General features: G+C 44.0%; 1 protein-coding gene across 4 annotated transcripts in view; it reads left to right on the forward strand.

Annotated features, from left to right (window-relative positions):
• Positions 1 to 6,202: 6,202 nt before the first annotated feature.
• The window catches only part of CACUL1 (CDK2 associated cullin domain 1), a 70,915-nt gene continuing 51,939 nt past the window's right edge, over positions 6,203 to 25,178 (forward strand). For all 4 annotated transcript variants that reach the window (XR_014789461.1, XM_084846084.1, XM_084846085.1 and 1 more), the window contains exons 1-3: positions 6,203 to 9,026; positions 13,787 to 13,913; positions 19,264 to 19,366. Coding sequence is in view for 3 of the 4 variants with exons in the window: in XM_084846084.1 (XP_084702210.1) it covers positions 8,249 to 9,026; positions 13,787 to 13,913; positions 19,264 to 19,366 (1,008 nt within the window). In the remaining variant the exon portion in view is untranslated. The remainder of the gene's footprint in view (positions 9,027 to 13,786; positions 13,914 to 19,263; positions 19,367 to 25,178) is intronic.

The following is a 25,178-nucleotide window of genomic DNA, read 5'->3' on the forward strand; positions in this document are numbered from 1 at the left end:
TAAGCTAAAATATGTTGGTATTTTGGGGGTATTTTGGCCCTGCTCTGTTTGCATTTGGACCTGCCCATGATCAGAATATGGTCCTGAGAGCTTCTTCAAAATGTAATTTGGCCCTTGGGCTGAAAGAGGTTGCCCACCCCTGGTCTATGTGCTCCAGCTGCCGACTATTGCTCCCCTCCTTCTTGCTGTCCACAAGCTGCTCTCCTCAAGGTCCCTCTCACACCCTGTTTCATGCTGAATGTGAGGGAGGCCCACCCCATGACCAGGATGCTCCCCCCATGCCCTTGCAAGATCCAGGACACACAGTTATGCCACAGGTGAAGGTGTTCCCAGCATGGAGCGGGCGCCATGAGTGACACTTCACCTATGACCCTGCCATCTGTCAAGCCACAGGCTCCCTGCCAAGGGGGAATAGTTGGCAACCCCACTGATGTGTTTTCCCTTTTCAGGATCCATTCCATCTTGAATGTTGTTCAATACAGGCTTTGTCATTGCCATACGTGTTGTGTTTTTGTTGCTAGGGGATGGTAGAAAGGGAACAAACCAGGGGTGGGCAGGATGGTGCCCTCCCACCTGCCAGAGAATCCTGCCCCCCCCCCCCAGCCAGAGCACACTCTCTCTCCCATGACCTCCCTTCCTTGACTGCCCATGAGCCTGTGCAAAAACATGCATGTTTGCAGCTAGATTCTGCTCTTTTTTGCTGCCTTGGCTACACATACCTCTCTCTCCCCCTTTTCTCTTCCTCTCCTTGCCTGTATCACCTTCTCATTGCCTTTTGCACACAGCCACTGCTCAGCTCTAGGAAAACAAAAAGTAAACCAAAACTCACTCTGATCCTAATGGCTAGGGCAGGGCACTTGGGTGGACTGCTCAGGCTGATTTCCCCCAGCTTCACTGTGATCAACTCAGGACTGTCAGGGTGGAAACTGAGCCAATAGAGCCCCAGAGCAGTTCTGATTCTGAGGAGGAACAGCAATCGGTAGGAGAGGAGCTCGCTCATCTCTCACAAGCACAGCAGCTGGCAGAGATTCCTCCTGCCAGCATTCCTGGGATAGATAGTGACCCTGGCAGTGAGGGAGTGCTGGAGGGGGGCTTGCTGGGTGCTTGGTGCAGACGCAGGGAGCGATGACAGATGGAGGATGCAGAAAGGAGGCATAGCGCTTGTTTGGCGCGCAAACAACGGTTGCGTCCCAAGGACCCAAGGGAAAGAGGGAGGATCTCTCCCTAGCCCATAAGTTCAGGGTCTTCCCATGATTCTCCTTCAAATGGGGACCAACTGCCTTACCTGGAGCTTAGGCTACTCTGCTATCTTTCCCCTGTGCTGTTCCTTGCTTTGTCGCTAGAGATTAGTATTCTGAAAGAGTCATAACGTAATAAAGGAATAAAGTCTCGGAAAGAATTCCTCGTCGTCTGTGTCCTGGGTTGGCCATTGTTGGGGACTGCAAGAGGCAGCTAGGGTGCTCCTGACAAGGACACAGCTTTTGTTATAAATTGGGGCAGCTCTGAAGGATGCCCCCGACCAATCTCATTCTTGCATTCTGAGGGTGTGAGAGTAATTATGGGTGTGTGCAGGGGGCAGCAGCCCCCAACCCTTGCTCATTTGTTTCCATTTCCATCCCCTTTTCATTATTTGTAATTCTCTCATTTCCCCCAATCTTTTAAAACCTGTTGCCCTGGAGTTGCAGGAACAATTGTGGTGATGACTTGGGGAAAGGGCCTTTTTTGTGGTTATGCCTCATCTCTGGAACACCGTTCCCAGAACTGTGTACTTGGAGCCTATGCTGTTATCCTTTAGGTGTCAGGTAAAGGCTAATTAATTTTCCTAGGCCTTGGTCTGAAAGATAGTGTCATCTGTTGCTAATTTCATTCTTGATCTTGTTCTAATGCTGCTCCTTAACTGTATTTTGATTCTTATTGTTTTAACTGCCCTTTTTAAATGTTCTGTTATATCCTTCCAGGTTTGGTGGAAAGGGGTAGTCCTGTTATTTTTTTTTTAAAGAGACCTGTAATATACCATCCAGAGTTGGACACTTCCAAGCACACTTATTTGGGAAGTAAGTCCCAATGAACCCAGTTGGTTTCCTTCTGAGCAAAGAAGCACAGGATCAGGCAGGACAACACATTTCTTTGACCTCTGTTAGACACCTGAGAAATACATTCATTTTTAGAGAATTTCTAGCTCTTCCTGTACTTGCAAAAAAGAATATCAGGGTGTGGTTCTGTGTGTGTCTCTCAACCAGGAGACATATAGGGTGCTTCCAGACAGAGGGCTCTTAGGGCTTCTCCATATAGAGCTTTTATCCTGCTACTGAGATTGGTTACTCAAGGAACTATGCGGATCCTTTAGATCGTGGCCTTTTAGGGACCAGGCCGCAGTAGGGGCCTGGGAACCCCCCTTACCTTGGGTCTGCGGGGGGGGGGGGAGGCAATCCGTCCCTCCCCCCCGCCCTGGAATCCTTGCTGGCCCTGGCTGGCTCCACTCCGCGGCGAGTCTGCAGAACTGCCAGCTGGCTCCAGCCCCATTCTTTGCAGTAATAGCCTATTACTGCAAAGAACAGGGACGTAAATGGTGTCCACTACGTGAACGCCATTTGTGTCCCAGCGGCCGGAAGTCCTCCCCCGGCCGGAGTCGGCTGGCAGCTCCGTGGCGAGTCCAGGGCCAATGAGGATTCAGGGAGGGGGGAGGAGGGATGGATCGCCCCCCCTGTGGACCTAAGGTAAGGGGGGTTCCCACACCCCTACTGTGGCCTGGTCCCATCCCCCCCCACAGTCCATGGAAAAATTGTCTTCCACGGACCAGTCCCTGGTCCCCAAATGGTTGGGGATCACTGCTTTAGATGACATCGTCAACCTTCAGGGTATCTCCCGCACTAAGTGACCTTTATTCCATTTTTTAAAAGAACATAGATAAGGAGCTATCAAATTCTGCTTGAGTTCCTTCTATGAAAACAGAAAACCTGCAATAAGAGGAGCCAGATCACAGCACCATCTAGTGGTTGTATAATGAAACATATGGAAGACTCAGAAAAGGGTGAAAAGGGCAGGGGAAGGAGGCGGGGGGGGGGCTGGGAGGCATGTGATCCTGCATTTAAACAGAAGCAGAAAGCCCCATTTTAAATGTGGGATTTTAGGCTGGATAGCATCACTGATGCAATGAATATGGCCTTGAGCACACTACGGGAGAGAGCGCAGGACAGGAAGGCCTGGCGTGCTATGGTCCATGGGGCCACGAAGAGTCGGACACGACTGAACAACAACAGAGATGCTCTTAGTGCTACAAATCAAAAGGCACTACTTAACGGATTATTTTCTGGTAAGAAAAAAGAGGAAAGATGCTGTGGGAAAACACAGGGGGCTACAAATGGAAGACAATATCATCTGCGCCCCTCATAAAATTTCAAGTTTGAGGCAGGGCAATTTTATTTATTTATTCAGTGAAAAATATTTCTATACTGCCAGTTATGTCCAGGCAGTATACAGCAATAAAACCATACAAACATGCAATATAAATATACAAAAATAACAAAAACATACTAAAACATAGCCAGCTAAAAATCAGAATGATAGGCATCACAAATCATCAAATGTCAAGGCAAATAAAAGTCTTCAACATGCACCTAAACTGCATCAGGGTTGGCCCATGATTTATTATGGGTGGGAGGGTATTCAAGAGAATGGGAACCAGAACAGAAAAGGCCCTTTTCCTCATTGTTACCAGACGGACACCTGCCATATCCAGGATGAAAACCTCATCTAGAATTGCAGCCTAAAAGCCTCATTTGGAAGCACCCATAAAGAGGAAATAGGGCTGTTCACACATAGTGGTGGCAAATTGTGAATTAATTAACACAAGAATTGCTATAATATATGCCAAGTGCATTCCACAGCCTTTTTGAATATTTAACCCCTGATTGGGCTGATTGGCAGTTGCTACATGACATCCAAACCCAGACATTATAGGTTAATCATGGGGTAAACAACCCACAGTTAACCTAACTACTAATTGACCTGGTTTGCATGTAATGGTGGCAAATCCTGGCTTCATTAACAACACATAGATAACCTACAATTAGTAGTTAACTGTGGGTTGTTTAACCCATGATTAACCTATAGTGTTCAGGTTCAGAAGTCACACAACACCCGTAGACTGTGGTTGAATATTCAAAATGGCTACGGAATGCACCCAGCATGTGCCACGGCAAATCATGGTTTAATTAATTATGTGCATTTCCACCATTAGGTTGAAACTGGGTCAATGTATTATGTTCTTAAACTGTTTGTTTTTTAATGTCCATGTCATTCATTATTTTGAGAAACTCAGCAGCTCATGGCTGAGTGACTGATTTGAGGACTGCAAATGAAACAATTTCCTAAAAAGCAGGATACAGAAAGGGGGAGAAAAGTCTTCTGGTGTTCCTTATGTCTACCTATTTTAAACACCTGACAGTAGTGAGGCACTAAGACTGACTGTCAGGTTAGCAGTATGGTGGTGTGATTGCTTTCCCTGCAGGTGAATAACATCAAATGCTTTTCAATAGCTGTCCAGAATGATGTGGAGATTCACATATGGGGCTTTGCAGGGGCTAGAAATTGTTAGAAATGGCTTCTCAGTTGAAGTTCCAGAGTTTTATATCCATACTAATGGGCTCCAGTGATGCTAAAAACAGCAAACCACCTGGTGTACTAAGAGAGCAGTGATGTGAAGCTAATACTAGACAAAGGCAATAAATTAACCCTCTGTTTCTTTTTCCTCTGCTCAAGTCAGGGGTAGCAGGACATCAATAAAGGCTAGCCACAGGAGATGCAGCAAATTAATGTGCCATGCTGATGAAATATTTTGTGGATTTATCCCTATGAGAAGAGGAAACAGAATGTGATGCTATGGCTTTTATGAATATGCATACACAGTGTACATTGTAAGAGCTTCTGATCACATGGATGCACTAATCACCATACACCCTTGGATTGTGTACTAGTATTTGTGGCTCCACAGAAATCAGTGGTATTATAGCAATATGATTATGCAGCAGCCTGAGGGAATTCAGGCTTACATGCCTTTTTATTTCTTGCCTTGCAGCTGGGAGAGAAGGCAAATGGTATCACACTGAGGGACCACACTAGAACTATATAATGATTTGCATATAATTATCATAATTTGCCTATCATTTTCATGACTAGGGCAGAAGCCAAACTACAGTTGGTAGACACCAATTGCCATTATTCTAATTTTATTCCTAAAAGTCTTACCCTTGTTCTGAAATTCCAGTGAAAACTACTGTTTGAGAAATGTTGTTAGAACTTAAGAGAGTTGAAGGATGGTGCTTCAGTGATTTGTATACCTTGTTTCAGTGTTTCTAATCCTTGTGAGAGGAATAGAGCCAATACATTCTTGAACATTTCACTGCCATAAGGAGACCTAGAAACTTGTTACATGGAATCCAGCATTGTCATGGCCAAACATGTTTTTGATAATATAAATGGCACCTGCTTGTAGGAAGGGGGACTTAATCCTCCCCCTGACACATTCTTAATGACAATCCCTCTCCTAAAGCAGCTATTTGCATTACAAAATATATGCATCCTATTGCATTCTTGTTATTAAGGTCACATCCAGTTTGGAAGTCAGCCGTTAAAAGAACTTATGGGCTACCCAAACATTTCTTGGAATGAGATTTGGGGTTGCATATAGTCTCTGGTGTTTGATGGAATTCCTTGTGCATTGCTGACTAGAACCCAGGTATGATACGATTTTTAAAGTTTTTCCTTAATAATAACTGTAGCACTTGTACAGCCCAATCCTGTGCTTAATAAGTGGCCTTGCATCTTGCAACTCCCAACTCCTCTTACACGTTGCAATTGTTTGCACAATGTTTTCTACAAAGTAACAGGAATAGTAAAGGGGAATTTGATACAAAGAAAATGTCAAAAGGTTTCTAAAACCCCAGATGTCTTTGTAAGTTGCTAAGTGGTTTAGAACTGTTCTAGGTTGCTTAAAACGAATTATGTTGATTTTAAGTAGATGGGGAAAATTTGATATTTCATTTCACTCACTGAAATCTTACACCACTAGATGGAGATGTTTCAAAATATGGCTTGATAAATGAATCTCTGCCAGCAAGGTATTTTCCTTTTTTGCTTTCAAATGACCAGAAACTTAACACCTCAAGGAGAAACATATTAGGCTCTCTCTGCCCTTATGAGTGTACAGCAAGTTTAATCATGTTGTGTTAGTGTTAAAACCATATTCCACCACAGGGATCCATACAGCTTGACTTGCAAAAACAAAAGTTAAAATAAATCATTGTCAATAATTCTGCGTGCTACAAGGTGGAGCGATCCTAGCACGAACTATAAGAAGGCATTGTGCAGCAATTCTATCTTTTTTTTCTTAATGGATTTTCTGCCATAAGAAAAAAGATGGAAGTGGTGGGAAAACATGAGAGGATTACAAGTGGGTGACAATGTAATCTGGCCTCCCATAAAATTCCATGAATGAGGCAGGACAATTGCACATTAAAAGCCTAATCTGGAAGCACCCTTCAGGAATTCAAGTGCGGAAGCAAAATAGGCCACCCCAAAACAAGGCAGTGGATTCTACATACTTGCGAGACTCCCTAGGTATCCAGAAGTATATACATTTGTATATTAAAAGCAAAATACATTAAAAACAAACCCACAGTGGCTTAATAGGGACTGTTGAGCCTCCAAACTATACAATGTTAGTGGCAGTTGAGCTTATAAAGAGTATGGAGGAGCAGGACATTAAGCAGGAGTGGGGAACCTCCAAACCAGTTTAGGCCCATGAGGCCACCCCACCTGGCCTCTTTATGTGTCAGGGAAAGAGACTTCCTTCCTCACTCTCCAGAACTTTATCCCCCCCTCCCACATGTTCAGGTTTGGGGCTTGCAGCCTTCTAGCACTGTAGAGTACAGCAGGGTGGCCATCTGTCCTCTTTTACAGAGGACAGTGCTCTATTTGAAGGGGCTGCCAGAGCACATTCCTCTGTTCAAAGGGCTATCCTATCCAATTCCAGTTTAACGATCAAGAACCATCAGAAGGAAGAGCTGGGCCTTGCAGTTGCCCATCAACAGCTGCTGGACAGCAGACTGAGCAAGGCTCACGGCTCACTTCCACATAATAGTGAGATGTACTGTATTTCTGTTTAAATTATCATAATCATTTCTACATTTGCATCCGGACATATAAATTAGCATATATTTTATCCTCTTTCTGGGTGATTCATAAGTGGCCACTCTAAGAGCGCTTCAGGTTCTCTGGACCCCCTGAATAGGAACACTCCTCTTAATAGGGTGGGGATACACTGCAATGTTGTGAACAATTCATATCAAAAATTCATATCAAAGTCATAGAATCATAGAAAAGAATCATGGAATAATAGGGTTGGAAGGGGACTATAAGACCATCGAGTCCAACCCCCTGCTCAGTGCAGGAATCCAAGTCAGAGCATCCCTGACAGATGGCTGTCCAGCTTCACCTTGAAGGCCTCCAGTGTGGGAGAGCCCACCACCTCCCTAGGTCATTGGTTCCATTGTCGTAATGCTCTAACAGTCAGGAAGTTTTTCCTGATGTTCAGCCGGAATCTGGCTTCCTGTAACTCAAGCCCATTATTCTGTGACCTGTATTCTGGGATGATCAAGAAGAGATCCTGGCCTTCCTCTCTGTGACAACCTTTCAAGTACTTGAAGAGTGCTATCATATCTCCTCTCAGTCTTCTCTTCTCAAGGCTAAATATGCCCAGTTCTTCCAGTCTCTCTTCATAGGGCTTTGTTCCCAGTCCCCTGATCATCTCTGTTGCCCTCCTCTGAACCCTCCCCAGTTTGTCTGCATTCTTCTTAAAGTGTGGTGCCCAGAACTGGACACAGTACTCCAGATGAGGCCTAACCAGTGCTGAGTAGAGGGGAACTAGTACCTCCCAGGATTTGGAAGCGATGCTTCTATGAATGCAGCCCCAAATAGCATTTGCCTTTTTTGCAGCCACATCACATTGTTGGCTCATATTCAGCTTGTGATCTACCACAATCCCAAGACCCTTCTCGCGTGTAGTGTTGTTGAGCCACGTATCCCCCATCCTGTAACTGTGCCTTTGGTTTCTTTTTCCTAGGTGCAGAACTTGGCGTTTATCCCTGTGAAATGTCATTCTGTTGCTTTCTGCCCAGCGATTATATCCTTGCGTATTAGATGTCCCAAGAGACGCCAGAGGACGATGCGATGCTTAGACTGAGAAGCCATGAAGGATCGGCAGACCTGTAAAACAGGGCCCACCACGTGGCTAAACAGCGGGGCCTTTTCAACCTCCGCCTGTAGCGCCCTGGCGGCCGTCCTTCCCCTCCCACCAGCTGACGGGAAGAGGGTGCACAACTACAGCCCCCACCACCCCGCGCCACAGCAGCAAGCTCCGCCCCGCCGAAGCCGTAAAGGGCGGCGCGGGGAGAGAGACCTTTCCTTTCGAAAAGCCGCGCTCTGCGGGGCTGCTTTACGGCTGCAGGCCCGGGTCCGCTTCCGGTGGCAGCCCTCTGCGAAGCCGTCGGCGGCCGTCGTTCCGTGTCGCCCGGAGACGTGGCGCCTGCCGCCCTGCGATGGGAGGAAGCCGATTGTGACATTCCCGTCGCTCCCTGCCCGCCCCCTCCTCCCGTGCCCGGGCAGAGCGGGCCCCTCCAGGCCTGTCGTCGGGATGGAGGAGGAGAGCATGGAGGAGGAGGGGGGCGGCGGCGGCGGCGGCAGCCTCAGCAGCAGCAGCAGCTACGAGGCCTTAATGGACGACCAGAACCACAACAACTGGGAGGCGGCGGCAGGAGCGGGAAGTTACGGACAGCCGCCGCGGCCTCCCTCCTCCCCTCGCCCCGGGGAGCTCCGCAGTGCGTGCTCGCTGCCGGCCCAGGAGGAGCTGGAGATCCACATGATGTCCGAGGCCGCCACCAGGCAGGGGAAGGGCTGCGACGCGCCGGGCAAAGGAGCGGCCGCCGCCAGCATCAACCTCAACATCAACGCCTCGGCCTCCAAGTTCTGTGAGTGAGACCCCGCGGTCCCGGCCCACGCGTCCGCCCGCCCGCCCGCCTGCCTCACCCCGTCTCCCCCACCCCCGGTGTGGCAAATGAGCGGAGATTCCTTGCGCCCTCCCCGCCCCCAGCTTACTGAGTAGCCCTCCTCCTCAGCAACTGAGGAGGAGGGCTACTGAGCCCAGCTCCCCCTCCCCGGCGGCCAGGGTTTTTTTGTTTGTTTTTTTAGCAGTTTATGGCCCTTGGATTGTATCCAGTGTTCTACTTAGAGCAGACTCATTGAAATGAATGGGGCTTAATTAGACTAACATTTGATAAAAACGTTACTTATTTTTATATCCTGCGTTTTCTCCTCTTGCACGGAACCCAACGCGGCTTTTGTGGTCCTCTCCCATTTTATTATCCTCACAGCAACCCTGTGAAGTAGGTTAAGGTGAGAGTGAGTGACTGGCCCAAAGTCACCCAGTGAGCTTCATGGCCCAGTGGGGACTGGAACCCAGATCTCTGGAGTCCCAGGTCCAATACTACATCGCGTTGACTCTCTTGAATTGTGCAGCAGCTCTCTTCTTATATCTCTCTTGCTTGGTAAGGGAATGGGGGCAGGGAGACATAACTGCTGCTATTCCTCATAGTTATGGTGGATTTCATCCTGTGTTCTCCAGTTGCATCCATGCTAAAAAGTGTATGTGTGTTGGGGGGCTAGTGCTACTTTGGTCTTCAACAATGGGTTTAGTCTTACTGTGTAAGTTGCTCCCCAATTCTTGTGGTGGTGGTGGTGGGCTCGTAGGTCTGCTGCAAAACCCTGCCCATGAAAATGCTGAGAGTTAGGGGTCTGCCTGATCTCTTGTGAAATGTGTGTGTGTGTGTGTGAGAGAGAGAGAGAGAGAGTGTGTGTGTGTGTGTGTGTGCGCGCGCGTGCATGCATATGCACCTGGGAGACCCCTGTTACATGCAGGACGCAATTCTACTACAAAGTATTTAGCTGAGGATGGCACTCTTGCTGCTTTAACTACTGACTGCAGCCTTTGTGATAATGGTTCAACCTCTCTCCCCCCACCCCCCAAATCTGGATGCGCATGTAAGTATTGCTTTGGTGGCTGTGCTGATTATTCTAAAACACAAACTGGCCCCTCTGTATGTTTGGGGGAGAAACATAAAGTAAGCGGGACAATCAAAGAGTTTGCTTCAGAATTACATTGGAAATAGGCAAGTTGAGCCCCTCTGTATAAGGGTGGCAGGAACCCATGCAGGTTGTTGGGTTGGGGTTATGCTAAAAATAACAAAAAAAAAAACACACCCTCTTAGACTCAGCGCCCAATCTGGCTTATTTTGCAGTGTGGTTGAAAGGATTGTGTTGATAATTTGTGAGAGAGCGCCAGTGTGATCATAGAAATCATAGAATAGTAGGGTTGGAAGGGGCCTATAAGATCATTGAGTCCCAACACCCTGCTCAATGCAGGAATCTAAGTCAAACATCCCTGACACATGGCTGTCCAGCCTCGTCTTGAATGCCTCCAGTGTGGGAGAGCCCACCACCTCCCTTGGTCATTGGTTCCATTGTCGTATTGCTCTGACAGTCTGGAATTTTTTCCTGATGTTCAGCTGGAATCTGGCTTCCTGTCACTTGAGCCCATTAGTCCATGTCCTGCACTCTGGGATGATCAAGAAGAGATCCTGGCCTTCCTCTCTGTGACAGCCTTTCAAGTACTTGAAGAGTGCTATCATATCTCCCCTCAGTCTTCTCTTCTCAAGGCTAAACATGCCCAGTTCTTCCAGTCTCTCTTCATAGGGCTTTGTTTCCAGTCCCCTGATCATCTTTGTTGCCCTCCTCTGAACCCTCTCCAGTTTGCCTGCATCCTTCTTAAAGTGTGGTGCCCAGAACTGGACACAATACTCCAGATGAGGCCTAACCAGTGCTGAGTAGAGGGGAATACTTCTACTGATGCAGCCCCAAATAGCATTTGCCTTTTTTGCAGCCACATCACATTGTTGGCTCATATTCAGCTTGTGATCTACCACAATTCCGAGAACCTTCTCACTTGCAGTATTGTCGAGCCAAGTCTCCCCCATCTTGAAACTGTAACTGGTTTCTTTTTCCTAGGTGCAGAACTTGACATTTATCCCTGTTAAATTTCATTCTGTTTTCTGCCCAGCACTCCAGCCTATCAAGATCACTTTGAATTCTGTTTCTGTCTTCCAGGGTATTAGCTATCCCACCCAATTTTGTGTCATCTGCAAATTTGATCAGCATTCCCTGCACCTCCTCCAAGTCATTCATAAAAATGTTGAAGAGTCCAGGACTGAGCCTTGCAGTACCCTGCTTGTTACCTCTCCCCAGTTTGGGAAGATCCCATTGATAAGCACTCTTTGAGTCTGATTCTGTAGCCAACTGTGGATCCAACTGATCATTGTTTCATCTAGCCCACTTTGAGCTAGTTTGCTCATCAGGATATCATGGGGTACTTTGTCGAAAGCTGTGCTGAAGTCGAGGTATATTATGTCCACAGCATTCCCACAGTCCACAAGGGAGGTTACCTGATCAAAAAATGAGATCAGATTCATCTGGCAGGATTTGTTCTTGACAAATCCATGCTGGCTTTGAGTAACCACTGCATTGTTTTCAAGGTGTTTACAGATGGATTGCTTTATCATTTGCTCCAGAATTTTCCCAGGGATTGATGTCAGACTGACTGGTCTGTAGTTCCCAGGTTCCTCCTTTTTGCCCTTTTGGAAGATAGGGACAACATTAGCCCTCCAATCATCTGGCACTTCACCCATCCTCCATGATTTCTCAAAGAGAATAGACAGTGATTCTGAGAGCTCTTCTGCTAGTTCCTTTATTACTCTAGGATGCAGTTCATCTGGCCCTGGAGATTTGAACTCATTCAAAGTAATTAGGTGTTTCTTGACCATATGCCTATCAATCTCAAGCTGCAATCCTGTCCCTTCAGCCTGTACTTTGCCTTTGCCGGGGGGGGTCATAGACCCTCTTTTGGGAGAAGACTGAGCCAAAGTAGGAATTGAGCACTTCTGCTTTTTCCTTGTCATCTGTTATCATTTTGCCATCCTTATTTAATAGCTGAACCACCATTTCTTTCCTCTGTCTTTTACTATGCACGTAGCTGAAGAAAGCCTTTTTGTTGTTTTTAGCATCCCTCGCTAACCTCAGCTCGTTCTCAGCTTTAGCCTTCCTCATGCCATCCCTGAAATTCTGTGCTACCTGCTTGTACTCTTCCATTGTTGCTTGACCTTCTTTCCACTTCCTATATGTGTCCTTTTTTGTTTTCCGGTCATCTCTAAGCTTTTTGTGAAGCCACATTGGCTTCTTCTGTTGGCTTCCACCTTTTTGTCTTGTTGGTATGGTTTGTAATTGTGCCTTGAGAATTTCCTTTTTAAAAAACTCCCACCCATCTTGGGACTCCTTTTCTCATTAGAGTCGCTTGCCATGGGACCTTACGTATCATTGTTCTGAGTTTATGAAAATCAGCTTTCCTAAAATCCAGGGTACGTGTTTGGCTGCACTTGGATTTTGCTTCCTTTAGAACCAAGAACTTGAGTATAACATGGTCAGATGTAGTGGTTAGTGTTGGACTGGTACTCAGGAGAACTCTGTGAAAATAAAATGAAGAGGAGGAGGACCACATAAGTTGCCTTGGGTTTCTTGCAAGGGGGTAAAGGCAGGATATAGATGATTAGTGGCAGATCAACAAAATAATTTTGGGTGCAATCCTATGCATGTTTAGAGATAAACATGCCTACATCTTTCAGCTCGCGCCAACCATGCTGAGTAAGATTGCCTTTTAAAGGCAGAGCAGTTAATCCCATACAACATAAAATGCTATAATGTGCATGTACGTGTGCATGTACCTTTCCATGTGTGCACATATGTGAATGTAGATAATATTGTCTCTTACATTTTTTTTTTAAACATAGATAAGTACGTGTGTTGGGGAAATGGCTCTGCAAACATCTGGCTCACTCCAATACATGGGTATTCTGTGAGGTGTATGAATGATCTATTTTTCTTCAGTCTTGAAACCTTCAGAGTTGGAGGAATATGTATATGGAAAAAAGGAAGGCTCTACTTCTCAAAGCTGATTCCTTCCATTTCAAATTAGTAATTGTTTACCCATGTTTGCTATTGCTATTACTATTTCAGTTACCCTTTTAAGAACAGGTCTGTGGGGAGCAATCCTATGGCCACTAGACACTGTGTAGAGGACCATAGAATTTTTTGGTTCAGAGTCAGGGCTCTGACCTCAGGTCCCTGAAACTGTTCTTCTCATTCCCCCCCCCCCCCCAAGTAGCTGGTGCGGTTCTCACTTGGAAATGGACTACGGAGACAGGGGAAAAGGGGCAATCCTGGGGGAGGGGAGGTAGCTTTGCACAGCTTCCTGTGTGCCACATGGCCTCCTTCCCTCTCCCTCCCTGAAGCTGTGGCTAGAGAACTGAAATTGGCTGTCTAGCTAAAAATGCAGGGCAGCCAGAGCATACAGGCATGCTACAGCCGCTCTACATTGGATACTCAGCAGCCTCCGACTTCAGTATACTTACATAGAATTGGGTTCTAAAGTGGAATACACAAATGTTCTACATGGATCAGGAAACAACTTGGCAATATTTTTCACATCTCTTAAGAGTATGGTAGGAGTTTGATTTGTGTTTAAGAAAGTTTTATGGATGTCGTTAATCATGATGATGCCATTCGTTTATCATTCCTTTAGTTGCATTCTGAGTATGCTAAGATAATATTTTATTTTCTCTTGTAGTAATGAATGTTATAACGATAGAAGATTACAAGAGCACATATTGGCCAAAGTTGGATAGTGCCATAGATCAGCTTTTAACTCAGAGTCCTGGTGACTACATCCCCATTTCCTATGAACAAATATACAGGTAAAGATACCTTATAAGGTTTGTATAGCTCCGTAATAAACGATTCTACATTTAAACCTTGCCCTGTAATAGTTGTATGCCTAGATGGCAGTGGCTATTTAGTGAGCCGGTATTAAATTCATATGCACCCATACTGGTTCAGGCCTTAGGTTCTTCAGTGCTAAGACCCTGATGATTTAAGGTTGAAAGGCAGGATATAAATATAATAAATAAATGAACCTGGGACTTTTAAAGACCTTGTGCCTAAGATTTTTAAAGACCTTCATTTACAGGAAAGTAAGTAAATTTGAATTAACATGTCTTCACTCTTGTTGGGAAAATATATGCATGAATTCTAAATTAGTGTTTTAAGCAAGAACCAATTTTGCGTTTCCCTCTGTTGTAGCATAGAACATAATGGGCTTATTTACATATGTTCATATCGTACAATTGTAGGCACCCCTGAGGTTTCACCAACAAAACCAAGTACTTTCAAGCATTACTGTAATTCTATTAGGGTGCAATTCTATGCATGTTTAGGCAGAAAAATGACTTTCAACCCCTAGCGTGCTAGGAGTTGAAGGACTTTTATCTGTTTAAACATGCATAGGATTGCACCATTCAGGATTTACACCCCACCCTTCAACAGGACAGTTTACAAGAAATTGCAATTACAATAAAACCAGTCAGTGTTCTTGTTTTAATGTTTTTGGCTGCTTTTCCGGACAAAGTCTTCTCAAGACAGCTTAACAACAAATACAAAACCTTAAAATGCAATAAGAAACATTACATGAGAAATAAAAGAAGCTAGCACAAAACAGTTATCACAAACCACAGCAGTAAATCAGTAGTGTATCCAGTAAAATCACATCAGTTGAATGGCATTTGAAACAAATGGGTCTTCAAAGCCCTTTGAATGCCTAGACTGGCAAGGCCTCTCTCCCATACATCTCTTGGGAGAGAGTTCCACAAATTAGGGGTCACCGCTGGCAGGCATTAGCTAGAGGGCCTTTTCAATCTAATTGAACTTAAAGGTGGGCCTTTGATGCCTGTCTCAAGGCTCAAGCAGGTTTATATGGGCACAAGCAGCCCTTAAAATAACGTGTACCCAAACTGTTCAGGTCTTGAAAGGTCAAAACCAATGCTTTGAATTGGCCCCGGAAATGCACTAGTGCAGCTTATATAGCATTTGGTGGAACGCGTTCTGACCGTCTAGCCCCAATAAGCACCTGAACAGCTGCATTCTTGTGGTTGGCTTCATCACTTTTAATGAAGCCACATATGGGAAAAGGTGCTACTCGCACCTTGGGATGGGGGCAAACAGTTTTTGGGTCACATTTTAATACAAAGTGTCTTAATCCACACTTTCCAAGCTGATATGTGAAACAGAATACAATTGTCCTTCATTTTTTTTGTGCTTCTCTGAATTTTGCCATTTAGTTCTCTGATCCAGAAATGCATACATTAGGGAAAACTGTACAGAAATGCTTACATAAGGGAAAATAGTGTACAAAGGGGAATATTGAGGGAAAGTTACGCAAAAAATGTGTATATGAGGGAAATTTGCAATCCAAAATGCAAATGAATGTTTCTGTGGACTTAAAAAATTGCTAACTGATACAGAAATAGGACAGAATGTACTTGTGCTTGAAAAAATGCATACTTTACAAAAAGCGAAACAGAATTGTCCCTTTCTGCTCATACTCAGCTATGACCAAAATATTATGTCTGGATAGTAGCACTGAAGACAGTAAAAAAAAGCACATACTGGTTAGACATGGAGATGATGTTTCTGGAATTTGCAGTCATTAATCCAAATCTGATTAGAAATTTTAAGTCTAAAACAGTAATCTATGTAATGAAAACCTGTGTTGTAAAGACTTGCATAATCTAGAAATTCTGGATTCCTCTTTTTCTTTAAAAGTACAGGAAGTAGTTTTCTGGTAGTGGTGAGCATAGGTCATGAGGCAGTCAGGAGCACTCACCACAGCCTTGTCTCGGCTATTAGTAAAAAGCCAAGCATGGCTAGTCAGCATGGATTCTGTTCTCTGCAGAGCTTTGCTTAACTTTCTGCTGCTATGTCCATAGCTGTTCATACATGGTTGAGAGCTGACTCCAGCTTCATGCTTCTCTGAATGGGAGCGTTGTTGTGTGCAGAGTATCTCACTCAGGAGTGGAAACACTGGAGGCAGATGGCTGTTGGGGCCCCTTCATATTCTAACCTATGTGCTCATAACTTTTGCTGGTTAGAAGTAAAAGAGTTGGTTGTGTTTATTATCATGTGACATCTAACATGTAAAAGGTTGATTTTAATACATCCTTAAACCTTTAAATTATTCAGTGGGCCAGCTCACATGACGCAACAGCCGTGAGGAGCTGTGTTGTGTGCTGGTCGCCATTATGAATATGCTGTCCCCAGCCTGGGGGTTGCTGTGGCTTGTTGTGTTGTGCGACCCCGGCCAGTAGAGGTAATTTGAGGGTTAAGCAACCATCACATAACCGTAAAACAGACTGTGGGTTATGCGAGGGTTGTTAATAACCTCTGCCTCAAATAACCTCTGCCTCCCGGGTTCACCCAACAAGCCACGGCAACCACTGGCTGAGGCTGGCATATTCATAATGGTGGATGGCATGTGCCATGGCGTCCCGAGGCTTCATTAATCCACAGTGGGCTGCTGTGTCATCAGAATCAGGTGAATGGGCTATAATGGATTTAGGAACTCTATTTTAACAAGGTGTGGTTGAATTACAGTTAATTTACAACTGGAGTTATCAGCATTATTGAATTTGTAGAAAGCTGTTATCTTCTCCAAACATCTAATTAACATAAATCATGTGCTAGGTACATCTGATGCAGTTTGTAGATGCTGCTCAGAAGCACTGCATTGGAAAGAAGGAATTGCATAGAATAATCGGTACACATTTCAGGTATCTTATCAGGGTGGTTGTCTGGTCATGTGTAAATTGTCATCTTGGTAATGGCTATTGCCTGGTGATCTTAGAAGTTTTAAGGAATGCAGTAAGAATACTTAAAAGATACAACCTGTACTACTTTAACAAGCTCGGTATTTGAGCTAAGGAAATGTCTTAAAGATTGTTGCTGGATCATCCATCATTTTAGAAGTTTGGGGGAACATCTAAGCACTGCTTCAATAAAGAATAATGACTGATCAAGGGAGATAAAGTGAGAAGGCAAGAGGAGATCTGTGCTTGATGGGGGAGGCACAGTAATCTGTCAAAGGCAGAGATTGGACTACCTAGCCCCTTAAATTTTGATTCTAATAGTAAATATGGTTTCATGGCAATGCTTGCTGTGGCATAGGGGGCGGGCGGGGATGCGAGCTTTAGAATCTTCCATTTTCACCAGTTGAACCTTCAAAAGAAATGGACGAGGACCACTGTATAATAATATGCTGGAGGACCCCATGAGCAGACATTCTAATGCAGGCAGAATACCATCGGTATTACAATTTTTGTTCATTGCTTTCTGCTTTCCTCATCAAGTAGGAAGGAGATCTGCTGCATGTTTTATCTGGGCCAGTGTGCTAGTGTATATTATAGAAATCCAAGGAATGCGATGCACCTGCTTTCACTTCCTCTGTTGCACTGGAAATCCTAGCATGGACTGGTTCAGAGAGAGACCGTGTATCTTCACTGCCTATGACACTATGCAGCAAAAGTTAGTTGTGGCTTAGTATCATGGAAATGAAAGACAATTCCATTCCATTACTTTCACTGAGTCTTAGAGATGACTAACTTAATGATTGTGCACATGGTGTATACGTCTTTAGTGATAATAATACTACCCACAGGTGAATACTGAGCAGTCAAAACAGAAAGATGGTTTTGATGATGCCCTTGTATTTGGGACTTACGATACTTGTTAGATATTAATTACAGAAAGACATTAAAAATGGGGCTTTTTACACATCTACCTGTATAAATGATAGCACAAGATATTTGGTAAAGGTAAGTTTATTTTCCTTTTACCATTGCTTCTGTTAAGCTATGGGGGTTTTATGTATTATTATTATTTGGTCAGATATAATTGTGTAGCGTTTTGCAGATATGTTTTATTTATGGGAAGTTCTTAAAATGCTGAAATATTTGGTAATGAAGACCTGAGATATTATTGTTTGTATTATACTCTTAATGCAGAAGTACAGATTTGATCATGATCACATTGATTGATCTGTAGTACTTTCTAGTTCAGGACAGAGGGCCAGTTTTATGTTTGTTATATCGTGTGATTTTGAAGGAATTTCAGCCAGTTCTTAATAGTGAGAGGTCAATGTGCATATGTGACAGAGATAAGTGCTCAAGGTGGAACCCTTTCTACTGTTATTGGTTGTCTTAGGAGATGGAGGTAGGAGAACAGTTAACTGCTATTCAGAGATGGTGTTTCCAGATCCCTGAGCTGGCAGGTATCTCTGGGGTACTTACTTTGTTTCTGGTTTGCAGCTACCATTCTTAGGAAAGCTGTGAGCTAGAAGTTGGTTTTCTTTTAGTTATTATATAAAACATAGGATTAGCTCTAGACTTGGCTAGTTAAGCTAACTGAGCATACGTCAGTGGGATTTAAGTTAGTCATGAGTAACGTCCCATTGATTTCAGAGGGGCTAATACATGGCTAACTTTGGATCTAGCTGTTAATAATAAGTCTGTCCTTGGAGGGAATATCGGTGAGTAGTTAATATGGTAAGTTAAGTGCAGTGCCTGAACTAAAGTTCCTATTTGTTGTTTTATTTGTTACATTTATATCCCACCTTTCTTCCAAGGAGCCCAAGGTGGTGTACATGATACTCTTTATTTTATCCTCACAGTAGCCCTGTGGGGTAGGTTAGATTGAGAGTCAGTGACTGGCTCAAAGACACCCAGTGGGCTTCATGGCCAACTGGGGATTAGAATTCAGGTCTCCCGAGTCCTAGTCCAATACTCTAACCAATACACCACATTGGCTGTCAATAAATATGTAGAATCTCCTTCAAGATAGCATTAAAGCTGGAAGAATTGCATAATTGGATGAAGCTATTGTTGAAACGAATATTACTTTATAAACTGGCCTGTGTTAATAGGGAATATTATCATGTGATGAAGTAATTCATCTATGTTCTTTCTTAGTAATTTCAGAGCCAACCTATAATAGTTGCAATCATTATTTGAGAGGCAGCCTTAATTTTTCAAAGTCTATAGATTCTCTGTGGGAAACACAGATCTTCTGCCACAATGGGGTCTTTGTTTAGATACATATTGCTGAAGTTTCATTTTAATGTTTTTAAGCTGAATTTTTACTGGCTTAATATTTCTTGTTTTCCCCCCTCTGCTGCAAACTGTTGTCAATTCATCACTGTTCCTGTATTTATTTCTGCAGTTGTGTGTATAAATGTGTGTGCCAGCAGCATTCGGAACAGATGTATAGTGACCTAATAAAAAAGATAACTAACCACTTAGAGAGAGTCTCAAAGGAGCTGCAGGTAAGCTGCACAATTTTGTTTTCCTGAGATTTGGCATTTTACTGCGTGTAGCACACTAATGATAATTTGAAAGTATTGTTATCACAGCTGTTACCTATGTAGAACTTAGTAAAACCTGATGTGTAATGAGGGAGTGTAGAGCATTAGTCCTTGGATGTTTTTAGGAAAATCAAGTTTCCTTGTATTTAGGTCATATATTTCAAAAACTGTCATGAACCAAAAGTTAAAATATACATAGTGGGCCAGTTCTGAATTCTTGGCACATCTGGATGAGCCTGGGATACTGTAAAAGTAAGCAAAATCCAGGACAATGACTGATGTGTGTGATTTTGAAAAGGGATTTATTGAATTGACTGGATATTTTTAGTCGTGTCCTCTTCGGCACTTAGTGACTTGTTCTTGTTTAACACGAAGTGCATTATTCACTATGATTTTGTCAGCGCCACCCCAAAGGGAGCAGGCATTACTAGAGTTTTGCCTGGATACATCTAAATTCCTCTCTCTTTTGGGATTGACCCTGAATCCATTGTATTTTCATCATCTGAGTTAACTTATATGTAAGACTATCAATACAGATTTGTTTTTACTTATCCAGTCTGGTCAAACATGCTTGTGTTAGTCATTTGTGACCACATTGCCAGCTTAAGAGGATGCTTCCTCCTCCCCACTTCTCTTATTTCACAGAAGTTTTCTGCCTGGTCATTTAAATGTAATTGTTTCTTAACTTAAGTGATGGGGTAAGCATTTACTTACAACCTGATCTGAATACTGAGCTACAAGTATTCGGGCACTGCTGTGCCAGTCTAAAATGTGTACAGCAGCTTACATTCCTGGTTAAAGGTTAGGCAACATGATACCAAGGAAATGGGAAGTACACTGACGACCAGTAAAAGTGAAGAGGTAAATAGAAATTTCGTTAGTCAATTTCTTGTTAAGTCCTGGAAATGTAGTTTCATGTTCAAGTCCTGCTCTGCTTTTGTTAGTTGTAGTCAACTTCTAGTGTGTGTGTTTGTGAAAGATCTAGCTTTACCTTCAAATCCTTCACATTATGTCAACAAATAAGATTTCAAGGAAAGTTGCTTTGCTTTATAGCCCAGTTGTTCTCTCCTTTCTTACATCAGGAAGTCCTTAGAAGCGTCTTTGTCTTAACTTTCTGTTGGTAAATCCCCCATTTCAGTTGCCTGCAATAGGCCTCTCTCTCCATGTGTCATTTCACCAGTAGCATTTGTAGAAGAATTTAAATTCACAATTGAGATGTGCTATCTCCCTCTGGTGGCGGGGGTGGGTGGGCAGTCTGCATTGCAATTGTTTCTTTGTGCCTTGCCTTTATTTATTTAAATTTATTTTAAGCATTTCTTGGCCCCCTTTCAGAGCAGGAGCATTCCAAAGGCAGCTCACAACAGTAAAATTCAGAGTAAAAACTGGTGTGGTAATAAAAACAGCAAACATTCTAAAAGACAACAAACCCCAGCATAAGACAAAACCTACAACTCACAATTGCAGCTACAATGCAGTCAGATAAAACATAATCATAATAAATTAAAGTAGTATGTTTTCAGGGCCTTTCTGAAAGCCTGCAGTGATGGGGCCTGGCAGACCCCTGATGGCAACTTATTTGTGAGGTGTGGGGGCCACTGCAGAAAAAGCCCTCTCTCGTGTACTCACCCATCTAACTGCTCTCAAAGGTGGGCAGATGAGAAGGGCTTTTCTTGCTGATCTTGAAGTGTGGGAAGGGTGATATAAGTGAAAGTGGTCCTTTAAGTAGCTGGTCCCAAACCATTTAAGGCTTTAAAAGTCAAAGCAGCACTTGAAATTGGGCTTCTGCACTTTTGTCTTTTTGGAAAGTACAGTAATGGGATGAAGGAGAAATTCTGTCACTCTGTGTCTTTCTGTTGAATGTTTCACATATGTAGTCAACTTAAAATTTCCTTTAAAGTTTTGGCAAGAGCGCAAATGAACAGACAGTAACCAATAGCTTCTTTAGTGTTTTTCCATGTACAAAGTGTGTTTTACAATTCTTAATTTTTCTACAACCTTATGACAGCTCGTTGAGAGAACGGCTTGGTTCAGATTTAATACCAAAGCATGGCTTGGAGATACATGAATGAGTGAGGTTCATGCACTTGCTCTTCCATACCTGCCTTCCACTGTAGCAGCAAAGCATAATTTGTCATTGCATCCAAACTGGGCAAACTATGGTTTGCTGCTAAATTGAAAATCAGGAAGGAGGGTGGTGTGAGTGCCAAGCCTATGGCATCAAACTAAGGCCAGCAAGTGAAGTTCATGGCTGATGGGGTTTTCATTACATTCCACTGCAACAAATTAGTCCATAGGCTAATCCGGTAACCTGGATAAGGAAACGAGGATGTTGTTCCTAAGGTTACATTAGAACAATTTGATGTTGCTTGTAAATGCTTGAATGTAAGTTCCTCAAATTATCACCAGTATGTCTTAATTTAGAGCAGGGCTGGGGAACTTGTGGCCTTCCAGATGATGTTGGACCTTACCTCCATCACCATTGGCCATGTGGGATGGGACCACTGGGATTTGGGGTTCAGCAACATCTGGAGGGTCACAGGTTCCCTAGCCCTGATCTAGAGGGAGGGCTGGTAGAACATCAGCCTTGATTGTGTTGATGTCATATCCTACACTCCCCCATATTCTGTCCTTGCCATTTGGAGCATAGTCTCATTGCTGTGCATGATATGCACCATCTTAAAACTTGCAGCCTCTGTTTAGCAGGATAGAGCACTGATCTATGGAAGAAAGATCAGCATAGTTTAGTATGGAGACAAGGGCCCTGTTCACATGTACCGTGAAGCCATGATGGTTGGGGAATTTGTGCTAACCACGGTGACTTGGTGTATCATGGGAGCGGGGGAGAGAAAAAAATGCAAACCGCAGTTCCAGAACCACCCTGGCTTACCACCCCCCTGCAGCAGGGTTAAGGGGCCCCAGGGTGGCTTACCGTGACCTCTGTCATGCTCCCCGGTGGGTAAAATGGCCTCCGGTGGGCTTACAGACCACGACCATAGAGATGGTGGCCTAGAGCATTGCTATTTCTGCCGATCCTCTAGCTGGCATGGACTTTCTCTTTGGTTGCTGACGCATTGGAATGGCGGTGGCAGGAGAATGGTTAAGGTAACTACGGAGGGGGGTGGTTCCCAGTTGTGTGACGGGTGCGTGCATCGTGGTTTCGCTACCCCGTCCCCTACAGTTACTCTAACCACCCTCCCCTTGTGTGCATCTGAGTAGGCCCAGGGGCTTGTAGTGCAGACAAGTGAGAGCAGCTGCTTGGATTACCTACATATTTACTGGTCTTCAAGTGGAATTCAGGGTTTGTATGGAGGAGAAAGTAGCCATTTCTGCCAGTGTTCACCTTAATCTACTGTTACCACGACTTGTCCCGTTTGCTTGTGTTAGCTGAGAGGGGAGAAATGTCTACATGCAGCTCCCACCAATAGTGTGAGGCCAGCCTGCTTTGGTATAGATATGGTCCATTGCACTTTCCTCCTCTACAGCCATCACCACCACCACCACCACCACCTCTTCTCAGTCTCTGCCTACTTCTGGCTTTGAATGTATTTTAATCTTTCTGATTATCTCCTATGAATCTGTATTTTCTGCTCTGAATATCCAAGATCAAATCTTGCTTCAGTTTCACAGTTGAATACTTGGATTCATGTTTGAGTTTAGCCGTCATCAGTTCTACACTAACAGTGCAATCCCGTATATATCTAGTCAGAGGTAAGCCCTGTTGATTTTAATGGGGCTTACTCCCAGGTAAGTGAGTATAGGATTGCAGTGTAAATTGCTTAACTTGCAGATGTGATGCAACTTCATGCTTGCTTGCTTTATGTTAAGGTCTTGAACTTTCCCATTCACTATGAGGCTAGCTCAGGTGGACATGGATATGGAAAGAAGAGGATGCTGAGATTGATATGCCTTAGGATTTTTATATTGATTATTTATATTTATATTTTTTGGAATATTAGCCTTCACATAACATTTTTAGGAACTGATGTTAAAATCTCTATGTAGTAACTTGTAAAGGCAGGTCACCCTAGTGTGTGACTCACGGCATACAACATATAATTGCAACTGGCTGTGCCCCTCCCAGAGACACTACTTTGACTTCAATTGGTGGAATGCAGAGGACTGGCAAAAAGTGGACCCTGCAAGCCTGAGGTCTGCTCACCCCTGGTTGAAAGTATAAAAACTGCTATCATATCTGTTTTTATTGTTGAAATTAATATTCCCATACAGCAGCCTCCCCCACTCTGGTGCTTTCCGGATGTTTTGAACTTCAACTCTCACCAGCCCCAGTCAGCAAGGGCAATAGTCAGGAATGCTGGGAGTTGTAGTCCAAAACATCTAGAGGGCTCTTGGTTGGGAAATACTGCCATGCAGAGTTGTATCTAGAGTGGAATGGCCATGGCTAGCAGGGGAACAGAAAAGTATGAGGTGGGTCTTCTTAAGAAGAAGCAGGCAGTTGCTAGAGGAAAGGCTAGCTTCTCCCTGGTCTCTTCAAATCTAATGTTTCCTCTGTCCTTACGGGAAATGGGAGGACAAACATAATCTCCTCCCAACTCTTAAGCTTCTGTAATGAATGTTATAATTTACACATAATTGTTTTTGCTTTTGCAAGAATAAATGATTTAAGAAACACCTCAATATTTCACCTGTATATTGTAATAATTGTTCCATTGATCTGAGAAGTTCATGTATAAAGATTGCCTGCCAGAACAAAAAGGAAGCTCTTCTGCTTGCTTGCTAAAAAACAGAAAAAGCCCTATTGCTAGATGGCACAGTATGCCTCTGAATTCCAACTTGGGAAGTACCAACAGCAGGGTGGGGGCTGTATGCCCTTGTGGGCTTCCTGGAAGAAATTGCTTGGTCATGGTTGGAAATGGGATGCTGGATGAGATAGACCCTTTGTTCTGATCCAGTAGGACTGCTCAGTAGAGGGGGCATGTGCCCACATTGCTGAGGCAGCCTGGCATTGTTCTTCATCTTTCTGCACCATGAGGGTGGTCTCAACACCCGCCCATGCAGCAAGACTGGATGCATTCCCTTCGTTGCCATGATGTGCTGTGAGGGTGGGAAATGAACTTGGCAGTGTTGCCAATAGAGACTTAATTAATACCCTGCCCATGGAATTCCATGACAAAAACAGGTGGGGAGGAAAGTTTTAACCACCCCTCCTGGAGCATGATGGTCCCAGTCTGAATTGGCGCCACTCATGCTTACAGGAGAAAAGTTAGCATGCATAGCTCCACTATTCATGCTTACCTGAACATTTAGTTTTGGCCTGAAATATCACCAGGCATGAACAAGCTGTGGAATGATTGTGTGGAAAGAGGTCCAAAAGCATTACCAGATGTGTGAACAGCTAAGTGTTGTTGTGGCTGTTCGCTTTCCCTTGTTGGTGTTTGGGTTTTGGCTCTGCTTTTTGCTGTTTTGTAAATCTGTTTATGTTGCAGAACCCAGAGTCAGAGAGACCACGGAGTGAAGGAAAAAGAGATTCTTTATTTAACGCGCGGGCTTAAGGCTGGAATCATTTCCAAAGAGCCAGAAGCCCCGAAATACATCAGCACATTGTTTTTATAGACATTGTGACACATATGAAACGGCTCCTCCTCCCCCTCCCGCGTGGGGTTGCAGTCCTCAACATTTCTTCTCCTAGCACTATTGTTTATAATACAAGAACTGGGTTATAGGGTAGCCATGATAAGGAGAGAACAGAAGAGAACAGCAGAGAACAAGATATACAATTGTATGACCTTTGACAAGATAAGGAATTCCTGTGTCT

Source organism: Heloderma suspectum, chromosome 3, assembly GCF_057233095.1.
Source record: "Heloderma suspectum isolate Gila_16-S chromosome 3, 16-S_ref, whole genome shotgun sequence".
Classification (NCBI taxonomy): domain Eukaryota; kingdom Metazoa; phylum Chordata; class Lepidosauria; order Squamata; family Helodermatidae; genus Heloderma; species Heloderma suspectum.